This window comes from Penicillium manginii, assembly GCF_028828005.1.
Source record: "Penicillium manginii strain IBT 31320 chromosome Unknown utg000008l:1.0-3226943.0:1.0-3228205.0, whole genome shotgun sequence".
Classification (NCBI taxonomy): Eukaryota; Fungi; Ascomycota; class Eurotiomycetes; order Eurotiales; family Aspergillaceae; genus Penicillium; species Penicillium manginii.
In genome coordinates this window covers 1,290,127-1,303,739 of record NW_026643109.1, presented here as the reverse complement: position 1 = coordinate 1,303,739, position 13,613 = coordinate 1,290,127, and the positions used below count along the sequence as shown (strand labels likewise).

Here is a 13,613-nt window from a genome sequence, read left to right as displayed (position 1 = left end):
TTTTTTCTTGATCCAATGTGTGAGTACTATGCTGTATCAAACATACGATCATAGACTGTGGAGAACAGTCAAGTTTAGAACACTGTGTTTGAGGTATACAGCAGACAACCCAGGTGTTCGAATTGAACCCTGCATCTATGGATTCTTCTTTCTTCTTACCCCCCTTTTCTTCAACAAAGAATGGCTTTGTACATCCGTTGAGCACTTTCAAAAATACCCACTACGTAGGAAATATACTAATAGGCACTTCAAATTGATCGCATCACCTGATGGTTCTCAAAAGCACTAAAGTAGTTCTCTCTTCCAGATAATCTTCATTTTGCCTAAACTTGGGAAGTTGAGAACTTGAACCTACTAGTAGTATATAGCAACTTGAAGTGCATCCTCCATGGTGACTGTAGGTATTTTTCCGACCAAGAAGGTTAAATGAGATCCCGTGACTTCGCGACGGTCCACGCGGGTGCCTTCCGCGTGTCATGACTCTGCTGGCTAATTCTCGTCACTGCCTAGGTACTTTGTACCAGTGTACCATGATATACTTTTATTTATATAACACGGTTTGGTACCCGTGGATGGGATCTTTTGCGAACAATGGCCGGAGCCATGGGACGCTCACAGGCAATGAGCAAGGCCAGTTTCTTTGCCGCCCTCGAGAATTTGGATGATTCAGACGATGAGCCTCAAGAAGGACTTTCTTTCCAAAATCTCCTTGCTGCTTCTCGTCCCTTCCTCGATATTGCAAGCCAGGCTGCCACGACAAGCATCGCTTCTGCCAACCCGCCTTGTTTGACCCGAGCAAATACCGAACCTGCGTCGTCCGGAAAAACGTCCGAAGACTGCACTGAGATTCAGCGGGATGAGTATTATTTACTCAACAAACCAACTGGGCAAAAATTGAGAACAGTCAAGCGCTCGAATACGACAGGTACAATGCCAGGCACCCAGGTCAAAGGTTCTTCGACGACGAAGAGGAAAGCAGATGCTCTCAAATCCATCCCGGAAGAGCGGCAACTGTTCAAAGGCCTTGTATTCTGTATGAAAACCCATGCCTTTTTTATAAAGCCTGCGACTAACATCCGTACTAGTCTTTATCCCGAACGACGACATCGCTCCCGCTCGCCGACTACGTATCCAACGGGCCCGAGAATACGGTGCACAGTGGACTCGACAATGGGGAACCCATATAACTCATGTCGTCGCCGAGAAAAGACTAACCTACCAAAATCTGATCGATTACCTTAAGCTTGAGTATTTCCCTGTTCGTTGCACATTTCCCCAGGTTTGTCTGCGTGCTGCTAATAATCGAGCCACAGATAGATATGGCTCTTGTGAACGAAAACTACCCTCCTGAATGCATCACATACCGATCACTTCTGGATCCATTATATACTCGATTCCAGGTTGCTGGCATGCCGGCACCTGCTGCAAAGGAAGAGCCAACGCCGGCAGTCGAGCCGAAGACGGTCGACTCATTACCCTTGAAACGACCGAGGAGAGAAAGAGAGATCTCACCAGAGGGACCACAAAGTCTACCTAAAGAGGAGATTTCCTCTAGGCCTCAGATCTCGGAACCTGTCGACGACGAGCCCCCAAAAGATGCGGAGATCGAGACAGAACCCCGTGAAAGGGATGCACTAGATGATATAATCACTGAAAGCAAGGTTACAAGTCACCTGGTAAAAACCAATTCTTTTAATGATAAGTTAGAGCTGAGGTTGTTACTAACTTTTACGCTAGCCACTCGACTCGGATTCAGAGTCTCTAGACGAAGCATCTGATGGGGAATCTGACTCGTCAGAATCTGGACCGGCCAAGAAAAAGGCACGAACTGCAGCATACGGTGAAAGCCAGGCGGATCCCTCCTGGACGAGAGGTTTCGCTTGCATGCGCAAGTCTGACCCTAGTGCATCACGAGATAATCCAAATGTGCGAACAATCGAGGTTTTGCAAGAGATGTTGGATTACTATACGCGAAATGCCGATCAATGGCGGGTCATGGCTTATCGTAGGGCCATCAATACCCTCCGAAATCAAAAGGAGAAGATTGCGACACGAAAGCAAGCGTTGGCTCTTTCTGGCATCGGAACACGATTGGCAGACAAGATCGAGGAGATCGTACGCACCAATCACCTCCGCCGACTTGACTATGCCAATTCCTCGCCCGAAGATCTAGCCATTCAAGAATTTCTTGGAGTATATGGTGCTGGACTCAGTCAAGCTACAAAATGGGCAGCACGGGGTTATCGGTCACTGGAGGATCTTCGCAACAAGGCCTCTCTCACCCCGAACCAGCGCATCGGAGTGGAGCACTACCACGATTTTGCGCAACGTATCCCACGCAAGGAGGTCGAGGCCCACGGGGCGATCGTTCGACGTGTGGTCGAGACAGCCGACAAAGACATGCAGGTGATCATCTCGGGCTCTTACCGCCGCGGGGCACGGGATTCGGGAGACATCGACTGTTTGATCACCAAGCCGGGTGCTCCGTTGGATGAGGTTCGAACCATCGCCACGGCTGTAATTGTACCGAAGTTATTTGAAGAAGGGTTCCTTCAGGTCGGACTGGCCACTTCTCGCCGTCACAACGATGGATCGAAGTGGCATGGGGCATCCTGCCTGCCGGGGAGTAAGGTCTGGCGACGAATCGATCTACTTTTTGTGCCAGGGCCTGAGCTGGGAGCCGCTTTGCTATATTTCACTGGGAATGATATCTTCAATCGAAGCATGCGATTACTTGCACGGAAAAAGCGGATGTGTCTAAACCAGCATGGATTATTTGGGGATGTCCTTCGAACTGGGCAGGTGAAGACCAATCCGGGTCGGTTGTTGGAGGCACTTGATGAACGACGGATATTCGCGTTACTGGGGGTGCCGTGGCGAAAACCAGAGGAGCGAATTTGCTGAGTGGGGGGAATGAAGGGAATGAGATTATGATTATGGTGATGATGATGATGATGATTTTAGCATAGTTATCGTTATAGCTAGAATAAATACACTATTTTCATGACATTTTGATGTATCGTAGATGGGATGATGGAATGCGCAGGGTGACGCTGAAAGGCCCAAAGTCAAATGAGAACAAAAGCTGCATATTTCGGCAGACTTTGCAACCTTCCCTTGTCATCGTCATCCCCTTCCTCTCCATCCTACCTTCCTTTCCTAAAGTTACCCCCATCTCAGTATCCCACCATTCCTAAAGGCTATCACCATTACCTAGTCTACAACACCGCCTTTCATCCATCACCGCCTTTTCTCCCCCTCATCACCGCCTTGTGTGCGGTGAAGCTCCCGTTCTTCGCGACTCTCACCACCGCCTAGACCGCCTCCTACTGCCCCCCCAGTTTTGCCGTACATCGCGATCGGTTTATCTATCTTCGACCTCTTTTTTTCTTGGGGATACCTTTCCAGTCGTGGTGCTGACTGCCACGCTGGTCTAACATCGACTTCGCCTTACTCCCTCCTCCTCTCCCTTCCTCCGTCGGAAATTTTCCCCTCGCGCTTTGGACCGCGCGTGTTGTGGCCAAAACCCGTGTTTTGCCCCGATCTCTCAACTTGGTGCTGTTCGAACGTGTCGTTCTGGCAATTAATATCTGGATCATTGTTGACTTTGGGGATTGACACGTTGACATCTTCCCCGTTCTCTTCTCCCTCCCCCACCCCTTAAGCCATTCGCCTACCACAATGGGACGCAAACCCAACCAGCTTATCCTCGAGTTCTTCATTCGAGGTCCCAAGCTCGAGGATTCTAGTAATCGCTACCAACATACCTGCAAGGCCTGCGGAGAGAAATTCCCCAAAGGGCGCATCGATAGCTTGACCAACCACTTGGTCAAGAAATGCCAGGCCATTCCTCTTCGGGACCGCCAGCGCGTTCTTCTTCGACTCCACGAACTTCCCGACCTCACCGAAGGCGACGCGAATAAAGACCCGAGTACACCAGGAGGTAAAGGGAAATCAGCTGACGGTTCTTTCACTCGTCCCAACTTCGACGGCTTGAACGTCCTGGCGGAGGCTTCTCGTCAGGTGGGCGCGTCGGATACGACAAAGCGTGGCCCTCAATACACCCAGTCCGTCACCGTGGGTGGTAAGACTGTAGTAGTCGACCCAGCCTTAGAGGCCGACTTTCAGGCATCTGCCTCACAGCAAGGGGACGTTAAGCTGGAGGATAGCACCATGAGTGGTAAGTGGGAAACACTCCGAAACTGGACTGTCAAAAAAAGTCATTCAAGTTAACAGAATATTTCATAGGAACTTCTCAACCCTCTGGAACTCCCACCATTCCTGCCCTGCCTAGTCATACCTCGGACCATCCAACTTCAATGTCCCCACCACTTGATCATTCACTCAGCCCAGAGTCCGCATCCAATGCGCGTCAATCACAGCTCTCCATGATTGCAGCTTCAGCCAACGAGATGGTGCCGCAAGGCTTGACGATGGATACAGATGGTCTGGGCGCAGATGGTCTCAAGCTGGGCCAGTGGAACCAGCAATTATCGACGCAGGAACAACTCCTGTTCGACAGTCTTCAGGAACACGACCCCTCATTGACCGCGGCGACTCAGCGTGCTGCCTCATACCCACGTCCGATTGCGATGAACCCCAACACTCAGGCAAAGGGGTTTGTGAACGAATTTGGCAATTCCACAAAGCCGGCCAAACCCAAGGTGCGCGGCCGCTTCAGTACCGAGCGACGGAAGGAAGTTCAAGAAGTACGGAAGCGAGGTGCATGCATTCGTTGCCGTATGCTGAAGAAACCTGTAAGACAAATCGGATATTGATATTCAAATGCCCATCAGGCGACTAATTTAGCTTCTTAGTGCTCCGGTGATACTCCCTGCACAACCTGCGCTAGCGTGGAAAGTGCCCGTCTCTGGAAGCACCCTTGCATTCGAACTCGTCTCTCGGAGGAGTTCGAACTCTATAACGCGAGTAAGTTGCGCCACCACGTGTCTCTAATACTACCCACCGACTGAAACTGACCCATCTAGACTTGCACGCCACCCTCGCATATCACGACACCAGTGCCATCAGGAACCAGGTCAAGTTTGAGCACTACGCTGGCCGCATTGAAGTGACTCATCTTGAGGAAAGTATGGTCTTTGTCACCTTCAGCGGAGTTCAAGGCCACCGTGCATCTGTTTCTGCACTTGATCCTCAGCTTCAAGGTCTGGGCGAAGATCAATTTTCCGGACCTCCGCAAGAGATCTATCTTTTGGACAGTGATTCCGATGACGTTCCAAGTAAACTCGAGCTGTACATCAAGAAGACCGCTCCATTCTTCATTGAACGCGAGGCTTCCGTCTTCATGAAGTCCACTCTCTTGCTGGCTTCTGAGTTGAGCCAATCTAAGAAGGTATGTTCTACTCGCACTGGCGCAAGCAAAAGATAGAAACCATTTACTAATAGTCTCCAGGATACTCTGCTGGAACGCGCAGTGGAGTTGTGGGTAGCTACCCATGTTTTGGTGGACACCGAACTCAGCTGGAAGACCTTCTGCAACCCTACCCTCCCTCCCGCCTCCGTGCACGGCATTTCTCAGTCTTCCGACGAGGGACGTCTCCCTATTGAAGAAGTCTCGGACCACGAGTCATACGCCCTACTATGCAGCCAGCTGCGAGCGGGCATGGAGAAACGTGCCATGCAATTGAGCAAATCCGTCATCACGGACCTCGAACGCCGACTGCTCCAGCGCCAAAAGACCGGCTGGTTCGAGACGTTCCTAGTCTCGGTAGTTCTTCTGAACTGCGTCGAGCGGACCTGCTGGCTCTTCCGCTCGTGGGATAACGAAAACTTTTCCCAGCGCGTAAGTAGTGCCATCCGCCACAGTTTACTCAGCCACTAACCTTTTCCAGTGGCCCCTTGACAAACGCCCCCCTTACTACTATAACCAGTCCGAGCGTTTCGCCGATATCCTGCACATGCTGCTCCGCATGCGGAGTCTCCCACCCAAAACTACCGTTCGCCCAGACGGCACGCTCAAGGCCGTCGACGGCAGCGACGAGAATGCCATGCGCTGGTTCGACATGATTCAAATTTCCCGTATGCATGCCCCGTGTTTCTTGGTGGGATCAATTGCTAACTACCTTTGCCTCTAGCCTTCTACATCGAAGAGCGTGCCCACGCGATGTTTGACCCTACGGACTCTCGCTCTTTGGACCTCCACCACGTCGCCGGACTCCTGCAACCGAGCAATGCCTAGCTCGAATGATTCTTGTTTCTCTTCAAAGCCAGTCTTGTGTATGTTAAGAAGAAATTGAAACGGTTGCTGGAAATTCCAGAAATCAAGAAGAAGAAAAAAAACATTCCTGGGTGCAACAATGGTGCTTGAGGATTCAAGAAAACAAGGGGAAGAAAATAAAAAGAAAAAAAAAAAGATATATGAATGCATGTTTGCACGGAGAGCGAGTGGAGACAGGTTTCTTATACTTTTCACCTGAATACCTCGTCCCTTTCACCCACCTTTCCCTCTCACTGCCGTGTCGGCCGTCTTTTTCTTTTTCTTCTCTTCGCTGCAAAGGGGTGTTGGTGCTGTGGGGGATTGGGATTCTCTGTACTTCTTCGCTCGGACTTTGACTTCCAATTATTTGCTTGATATCATTTACTCTGGATATCTCTATAGGCCTCGTGTCCAATCATAATAATACCATGAAATACCCGCTCGCTGCGTACGTACAGGTTATGTGCCAAGAAATGCCCGTCCTTGATGGAACATGTCAATTTAAGTCAATTAACTTCTCGCTTCTCTCCATTTAATACCGCTTTCTTCAAAAAAATGATATCTCCTCCCCTCCAGTATGTCTTCATTGGATAGCCCCGAGTCCGTGGCCCCAAAACGAATGAATGCAGAACTTGAACATCACCGAAACAGGCAAAGAAAAGAACCCGAACCTAAACGCCCACCATAAAACCACTGCGAGCTCGAAGACTCATTCACTTCAATTCTCCTCGCTACTTCCCTCAGCCAAATACCCCTGCTCAAGAGCCCTAAGAAACCGATTCCGTCTCGGCGAGCGTCGTGCGTTTGCCAATCCCAAATACCCCATCCAAGAGTCGTTCCTACCCGCGTTCACGCCGGGCCTAGACTGCAAGAGAACGTATTGTAAATCCGATTGATGATCCATCCAGCTGCGGTATATCGAGCTATACACGTCAGCAACGTTCAAGGTCCACCCGGGAGTGAGGGGGGAGCCAAGACAAACGTACTAATTGCATAGTCTCGGCTGCCGCTGGACTTCAGCCGCAACGGCGCGGATGAGACCCGGGCTGGGCGTTTCGTCGCGGTTTCCGTGTTGGGACCAGAGGTCTTGGAGGGTGCGGTAGAAGGGGGAGCTAGGCACGATGGGGAGGCCTGGGCTTGTTAGGGATAGGGTGAATTCGTCGTTGCAGTTGGTTTCGTAGAGGGAGGAGGTAGAAGGATTGGGTTGGGTCGCTGCTTCGGGGCTGTGGGGTGTTAGATTCAAATTGATTTGGTGGGATGGAGGGGTAGGAGATTGTAGTACTTCTGTGCTGTGGTTTCTGGGGTCGCGGGTCATTTTGATGCCGTTTTGATAGTGAAGGTGAGGTGTGGGGTGAGATTGGTGTTGGTGTGAGTGTGGGTGGCTGATGGGATGGGAAGAAGTGGAGGAGATGAAGGAGGAAGGGAAGGTGCTAGGCTGTATACTTCTACCTTTTATTGTACTTCGAGTTTTGCATTCACTGCAAATCTTCTACAACTCTATGCAAGATGTCTGCCCTAAATTCACCTTGAGAACCTCAATGGTCCGTATTTGATATGCCTGGTATGTCTACTCAGACTTCAGACTGGTTGTATTAAGAACTGTAAGTCTGAATAGAAGATTTGAGTCTCTGAGACCTGTGAGCCTTTGAATTATCTGACAATGAGATATTAGTCTCATCTATATACGGGAACAAATTGAGTTAAATCAATCCGGGTATTGAGATTGACGTATAAGGCATCATCGCTGGGAAGACAGGCCCCAGGACCGGGAAGCAGACCACGATACTGCCCTTTATTGGATCATTCTCGAGATTCAGGAGATACCCCGTGCCTTCGAGAGATTCTTGTCTCAAGGATGTCTGTAGGACCACACCATATCTTCTATCCTTGAACATTTACGTATCTGGTCGGCACTCAGTCGCCGCTGCTCTCCCATCCCCTATGTTTCTTATTGAATACAACTGCATTTTTATTTGATCTCTATCGTATCTGCCCTCTCCATAAACTGTGATAGTGTCCGAGCTGGGTGTTTAGAACAATATATACGAATTCCCATAGCTAAAAAAAGTACTAGCTTGCAATCCGATCGTGATAGTGCTCTGGGATGCTGTGAAGGGGGAGCTTTCTCTCCTTACGTGTCCTTTGAATGATATTACCCCTAGCCACTACTCTGCTTTTCTATTTGTTCTTTGCCTTTGTGGGATTCGTTTGCTAATTTCAGTGCAATAGGATATTTCAATATCATTCAATCTACTTCATTTCAATATTTTTCTCTTCCAGTGGGCAAGCTTTGTATTTTGATCGAACAGCTACAACTAACTACACGCTGCCTACTTGATCTTAATATTCGCGTACCCAGCTGGGCACCCTCTCATGATCATTATGTGATAGAGTACTAGTATATTAATCATACTTTACTTCAAGTTCATCTCTTCTTCAAGCCCTGGATTCATTACTACCATCCTTCCCTTTTAGCTTCAGGGAAATGAATACGCGCTATGATATTTCCATTAAAACATCTCAGACCCCGAAGTTGGATACGAGAACCTGGCAATATGACTGAGCCAGAAGCTCGAAAAAGCCCTCCTCCCTACTCAACTAACTATTCTATATTCGCAGGAATGAGCTGAATAAATCTGTCAAGTGATGAGTCGATCGAGGCTGCTCCGAGAGCCATCAACAAACTAGTGTGCTTAGTCTGGGAGTCTGGGTCTAGACGCAAATTCAAGGTACTGCAGAGTTCAAGTTTTCTTTTTCTTTTTCTGTATTTCCCGATCAAAATTTTGATCAATATGTTCGAGGTCTCAAGTTAGTTCTAGTCGCTCTATATTTAGTATCAAGCAAGATCTCGAGGCCCTGGGAATATTCGCCAAAAATGGTAGGAGCAATGGCCGAGCCTTCCTTCCAATTATAACAGCAGTACTCCTATCTAAGGTAGCCCTGGTGAATTATTTTTATTTCAAGTTCCTTCTTTCTCTTCTTTTCGACTCAAAATATCCCACACACCATTTTTCGACATTTCCATGCCCACTTTGTAGGTAGTATGAATATACATCAACTTGGATATTGACGATCTTCAGTTTTGAACTACCACTCACTAATCAGCAGTCTCGCCAGAACAATGCATTTTCCACGCCTCATGGCCTTTGAGGTCGTCTATCTGAGCGACCGCCCTGTCCTTATCGAGAAGCTCAATGTAGTGCTCTACCCCGGAACGCCGGAGTACGACGTTTTTGTACCCTACATTGGCCGTTTTTACAACCTTCCGTTGGCCTGGTGGATCATCCCCTCCATCGCACGAAGCGCGTTCCTGCGCACTCCTTTGTTCGTCTGATTTACCTTTCACCAAGATTCTGACTAACATGTGTATTCGAGCTTTATCGTCGGAAACGGGGTGTCGTTCATCCTCGTCGAGGCAACAAATACTACCGTGGAAATCTTCTGGATTCTCATTGTGGAAATTTGGAGATTGGAGTTTTGAGCACAATAACTCCATGAGGCAGGCCCATGGCCTTTGCCTAGACCTTGAGGGTCAATACACAGACAGTTTTGTTGAGTTTTCATGTTTGTTTTCACGGAAGCATTTGCGTCTTTCCGGATTTTCTTTGATATTTTTGCTTTTTGAAGATCTTTCTACATTCTTGCTGAGGGAGGCAATCCGAGCCGCCTCTGCCATGTCTAGATAGCTTCTTTTCTCTCTATATCCGTCAAAGGGCCATTTCCACATGGGTGCGAGATGCGCTGAACAAAGACACAGAACGCCAGAAGGAGGAAATCCGCAGACTGAATAAGGATGTTATCCACGGCGGTGATATGCGATCCGATGCCATGGTAGTCACCGAGGGCTACAAGAAAAGCAGCACCGTATGGCGATCTTTCCGTACGCTATATGGCCTCACCCTGGACAATGTGAATGATCTCGGTATTGTCTACAAATTCCCTTGATGCTCTTCTTATCGCTAATATATTCTAGACCAACAGAAATGCTGTGGATCTTTGCAAGCCTTAGATAGAGCAGCTTCTATCCTATTCAAGAACACTCAGGCAAACCTCCCTACTGAGGCGATGGGGTGAATATGGAAATGCCCTACAGGCCGCTGCCGCTGTATACGAGCCATCAAATGATTCCATGTCTTGCCTGGCACCCAAAAAGACAGTTCTAAATTGAAGGATTATTTTAGGCCCAATCGCAATGTCCTGTACTCTTTTGCTCGGGCTTTCCGCGGTTTTGTTGAGATATTGGTATTTTTAGATGCGATTGAGTATATTTCCAAAGTTCACCGTTTCGGGCTTGTTATGATTGATGATTGCTTTCGCCAGCAAGTACCGTACACTAAGCTATTCGATTTTGTTATACTACCATAACAAATGTGGCTTTTGGGGAGAGAGAATGAAAAGAGTTCAGCTGGTGACACCGATTTCCGGAAGTACTGTATGAATATACATCAACTTTGATCTCAATCTTAGACTTTCACTCACTCACTTATCAACGGTCTCCAGCGCAATACATTGCCCACGTTTGATGGCATTCGAAGCCATCCATTCGGACACCCACACTATTCTTATGGAAAGGCTCAATATTGGCCTGTATCCAGGGACATTTGAGCTCGACGTATTTGTCCCGTATATCGGAAGCTACTACAGTGTTCCGGCGGCCTGGGCGGCCGTCGTTTACATCACACAAAGCCCGTTTATTCGAACTCCATTGTTTGTCCTATCTACCTTTCATAACCTTGATTCTCACTAACATGCGTTATCAAGTTTTATCGTGGGAAATGGAGTCTCTTTTGCAAACGATCTACTGGACTCTAATCATATAAATCTGGCGCTTGGAGTTTTAAAAGTAATAAGCCCCACCTGGGCACCTGCATGAGGCAGGCTCATGACTTCTGCCAGGAATTTGAGGGTCGATACCCAGAAGGCATGGGCAAAGACTGAGCTTTTCTATTTGCGTTCCGTATTTGCAGGCTTTGTTTGATATTTTTGCGGTTTGAAGGGTTTTCTACATTCTTGTTGAGGGAGGCATCCCAGGCCGCCCCTGCCATGTCTAGATAGCTTCTCTTCTCTCTCTTTTCCATCTGATTTTGACCAACATGCTCGAGGTTTCAACTTATAAGTGGCTCTATATTTATTATAAAGCGAACTCTGGATGTCTCAAGACCATTGGAATATTCGCCAAAAATTGGCAGGAGCAATGACCGGGCCTTCTTTCCAATTGTAACAGCAACTCCTACTAGTACTTCCTAGGGTAGTGCTGGAGTTTTCTCCAAGTTCATTCTTTTCCTTCTCTTCACCCGTGGACCTCAACATATTCACCTTGCAAATTATTTCACACTGTGGCCACTGAGAGTCTAAATTTTGAACTCTACACCTGGGCACCTGGTACCTAGGTATGAAAATATATCAACTTTGATCTCGATCTTGAGACTTTTATTATTACTCACTAATGAAAGGTCCCCAGCACAATGCATTGCCCACGTTTGATGGTATTCGAAGCCATCCATTTGGACACCCACACTGTTCTTATGGAGAGACTCAATCTAGTCCTTTATCCAGGAACACCCGAATTCGATGTATTTGTCCCGTATATCGGAAGCTACTACAGCGTTCCGGTGGCTTGGGCGACCGTCCTTTACATCGCACAAAGCCCGTTTATTCGAACTCCATTGTTCGTCTTATTTACTACCTTTCATGACCATGATTCTGACTAACATGTGTTGTCAAGTTTCATCGTGGGAAATGGAGTCTCTTTCGTTAACGGCGGCTCCGTAGAAATCTACTGGACTCTAATTGTGGAGATCTGGCGCTTGGAGGTTTGAAAGTGATATGCTCCACCTGGGTATGAGGCAGGCTCATGGCCTCTGCCAGGAATTTGAGGCTCGATAGCCAGATGTCCCGCCTAATTGAGAACCTCGCTTACATATTGCATGAATATATTGTACTAGTATCAATGTGATTCAATAAGCAGAGACCCAGTCAGGGGAAGTATAGGAAGTTTCAGTTCCCGCCGGTAGACATTCACTGCCATTTACTGGCACTCCCACTGCTCTACCAGACCTTCACTTCCAATGGAAACAGATCATTTCAAACATGTCTTCCATGTATGCCTTTAAAAATTACCTCTCAACTCATCTCCATCCGTCTCCAGTATTCTCCATCCTCCATCCCCCATCCTCCACTCCTTCCCCACCCTTGTTGATTCATCGACCATTCTACACCTGGGCACCCATCCAGGCTGCAGTCGCGAAAGCCGCCTGGGTAGGATCCACCATAAAAAGATCATTTCAGCATTCAATCAGACCAGAAACTGATCGCCAGACTGAGTGGAATGCGCCCCAGCCGACCTCTCACTATGTTGCCTTATTGCGAGCCTTCTCCAGTAATGTGTCCCGAAGCAAACTTGCCCTAAAGTCCATGCGGTTACAAGACTAACAGTATAATATTTTACATAGTGGTTGCTTGCAAGTAACAGGCTGCCAAACGGCATTTTGCAAATGCAATCCGCCCTTGCAGACGATGACGGCAGCTCCAACAAAAGCGACTCATGCACGATCACTCCCCGGGCAAGCTCCTCTACAACCAGCGCAACAACCCATCTGCCTGGTCAAATCACCTCCAAAAGCAACCCAAGCGACCTCCAGCAAAGCCATGCCTCGCCCCAGCCCCTGGACCCAAATTCTTCCATGGTCGAGCAGACCCGATACCTACAGACCATGATATTTCAGCAAGAGTCACAGCTCTGGAAAGTCAGAGTCGAACAAGCTCGCCAAAGCCGGGCCATTGACATAATGTTCGAGGAACTGAGCCACACGAATGCGCATCTAAATCACACGTCTGACAAGGTCACACGCCTCGCCGAAAATATCAAAGACCTTTTTGAGGAACTCTCTCACCAGAGAGAATTGACGCCCCAGGCATTGTGCGAAATGTCTCGGATTCGCGAGCAGCTTGAAATTCTCCGCAATCATATTTCTGCATACGCATCTGAAGGTGCGCAGGCGCGGGCTCCTTTGTCTCGAGGTAATATCTCTCTCACCGACTGGGCTGCTTCTGTTATGCCTCGCAGACCGTCTTCTGTGCGCACCGAAGACAGTCGTTACTGGCCTTACCCTCAGTAGAACATCGGAAACTCAACTTCGAGCTGGTAAGCCCAGTTGCCGTTAACCAGATATGCAAAGTGGGACCATGTTTGCAGATGAATTAGGCCAGAGGGGATAGAAAAGGGTGAAAAGCCGCACATCAAATACTCTTTAATCTTCAACAATTTTGAATCTCTTGATTTTGAATCGACTTTTATGGCTGGTACAGACTTTATGTAGGGATTGAAATTCATGCCTGTTCCAAGTATTGCTGTAGAATAATATTTGAAGGGCCCGTTCAAGTTCGTAGCAGACTT

The 13,613-nt window shown here is 48.2% G+C and overlaps 5 protein-coding genes across 5 annotated transcripts; 4 read left to right on the top strand and 1 right to left on the bottom strand.

The window, feature by feature from the left end:
• Positions 1-621: 621 nt before the first annotated feature.
• On the top strand, positions 622-2,904 carry N7533_011138 (DNA-directed DNA polymerase IV; the record flags this gene model as incomplete). Its single annotated transcript, XM_057107788.1, has 4 exons — positions 622-1,033; positions 1,086-1,258; positions 1,314-1,676; positions 1,738-2,904. 4 exons carry the CDS (start codon positions 622-624, stop codon positions 2,902-2,904), a joined length of 2,115 nt encoding a protein of 704 aa, XP_056955166.1.
• A 777-nt stretch (positions 2,905-3,681) lies between these two features.
• N7533_011137 (uncharacterized protein) lies at positions 3,682-6,199 on the top strand (the record flags this gene model as incomplete). Its single annotated transcript, XM_057107787.1, has 7 exons — positions 3,682-4,180; positions 4,249-4,757; positions 4,818-4,929; positions 4,989-5,353; positions 5,414-5,803; positions 5,853-6,039; positions 6,096-6,199. The coding sequence occupies 7 exons, from the start codon at positions 3,682-3,684 to the stop codon at positions 6,197-6,199; spliced, it is 2,166 nt and encodes a 721-aa protein (XP_056955165.1).
• Positions 6,200-6,935: 736 nt separating this feature from the next.
• On the bottom strand, positions 6,936-7,532 carry N7533_011136 (uncharacterized protein; the record flags this gene model as incomplete). Its single annotated transcript, XM_057107786.1, has 2 exons — positions 6,936-7,140; positions 7,204-7,532. The coding sequence occupies 2 exons, from the start codon at positions 7,530-7,532 to the stop codon at positions 6,936-6,938; spliced, it is 534 nt and encodes a 177-aa protein (XP_056955164.1).
• A 1,824-nt stretch (positions 7,533-9,356) lies between these two features.
• N7533_011135 (uncharacterized protein) lies at positions 9,357-10,162 on the top strand (the record flags this gene model as incomplete). The annotated part of the gene is made up of 2 exons (XM_057107785.1): positions 9,357-9,541; positions 9,931-10,162. The coding sequence occupies 2 exons, from the start codon at positions 9,357-9,359 to the stop codon at positions 10,160-10,162; spliced, it is 417 nt and encodes a 138-aa protein (XP_056955163.1).
• Positions 10,163-12,711: 2,549 nt separating this feature from the next.
• On the top strand, positions 12,712-13,335 carry N7533_011134 (uncharacterized protein; the record flags this gene model as incomplete). The annotated part of the gene is made up of 1 exon (XM_057107784.1): positions 12,712-13,335. One exon carries the CDS (start codon positions 12,712-12,714, stop codon positions 13,333-13,335), a length of 624 nt encoding a protein of 207 aa, XP_056955162.1.
• Between the last annotated feature and the right edge of the window lie 278 nt (positions 13,336-13,613).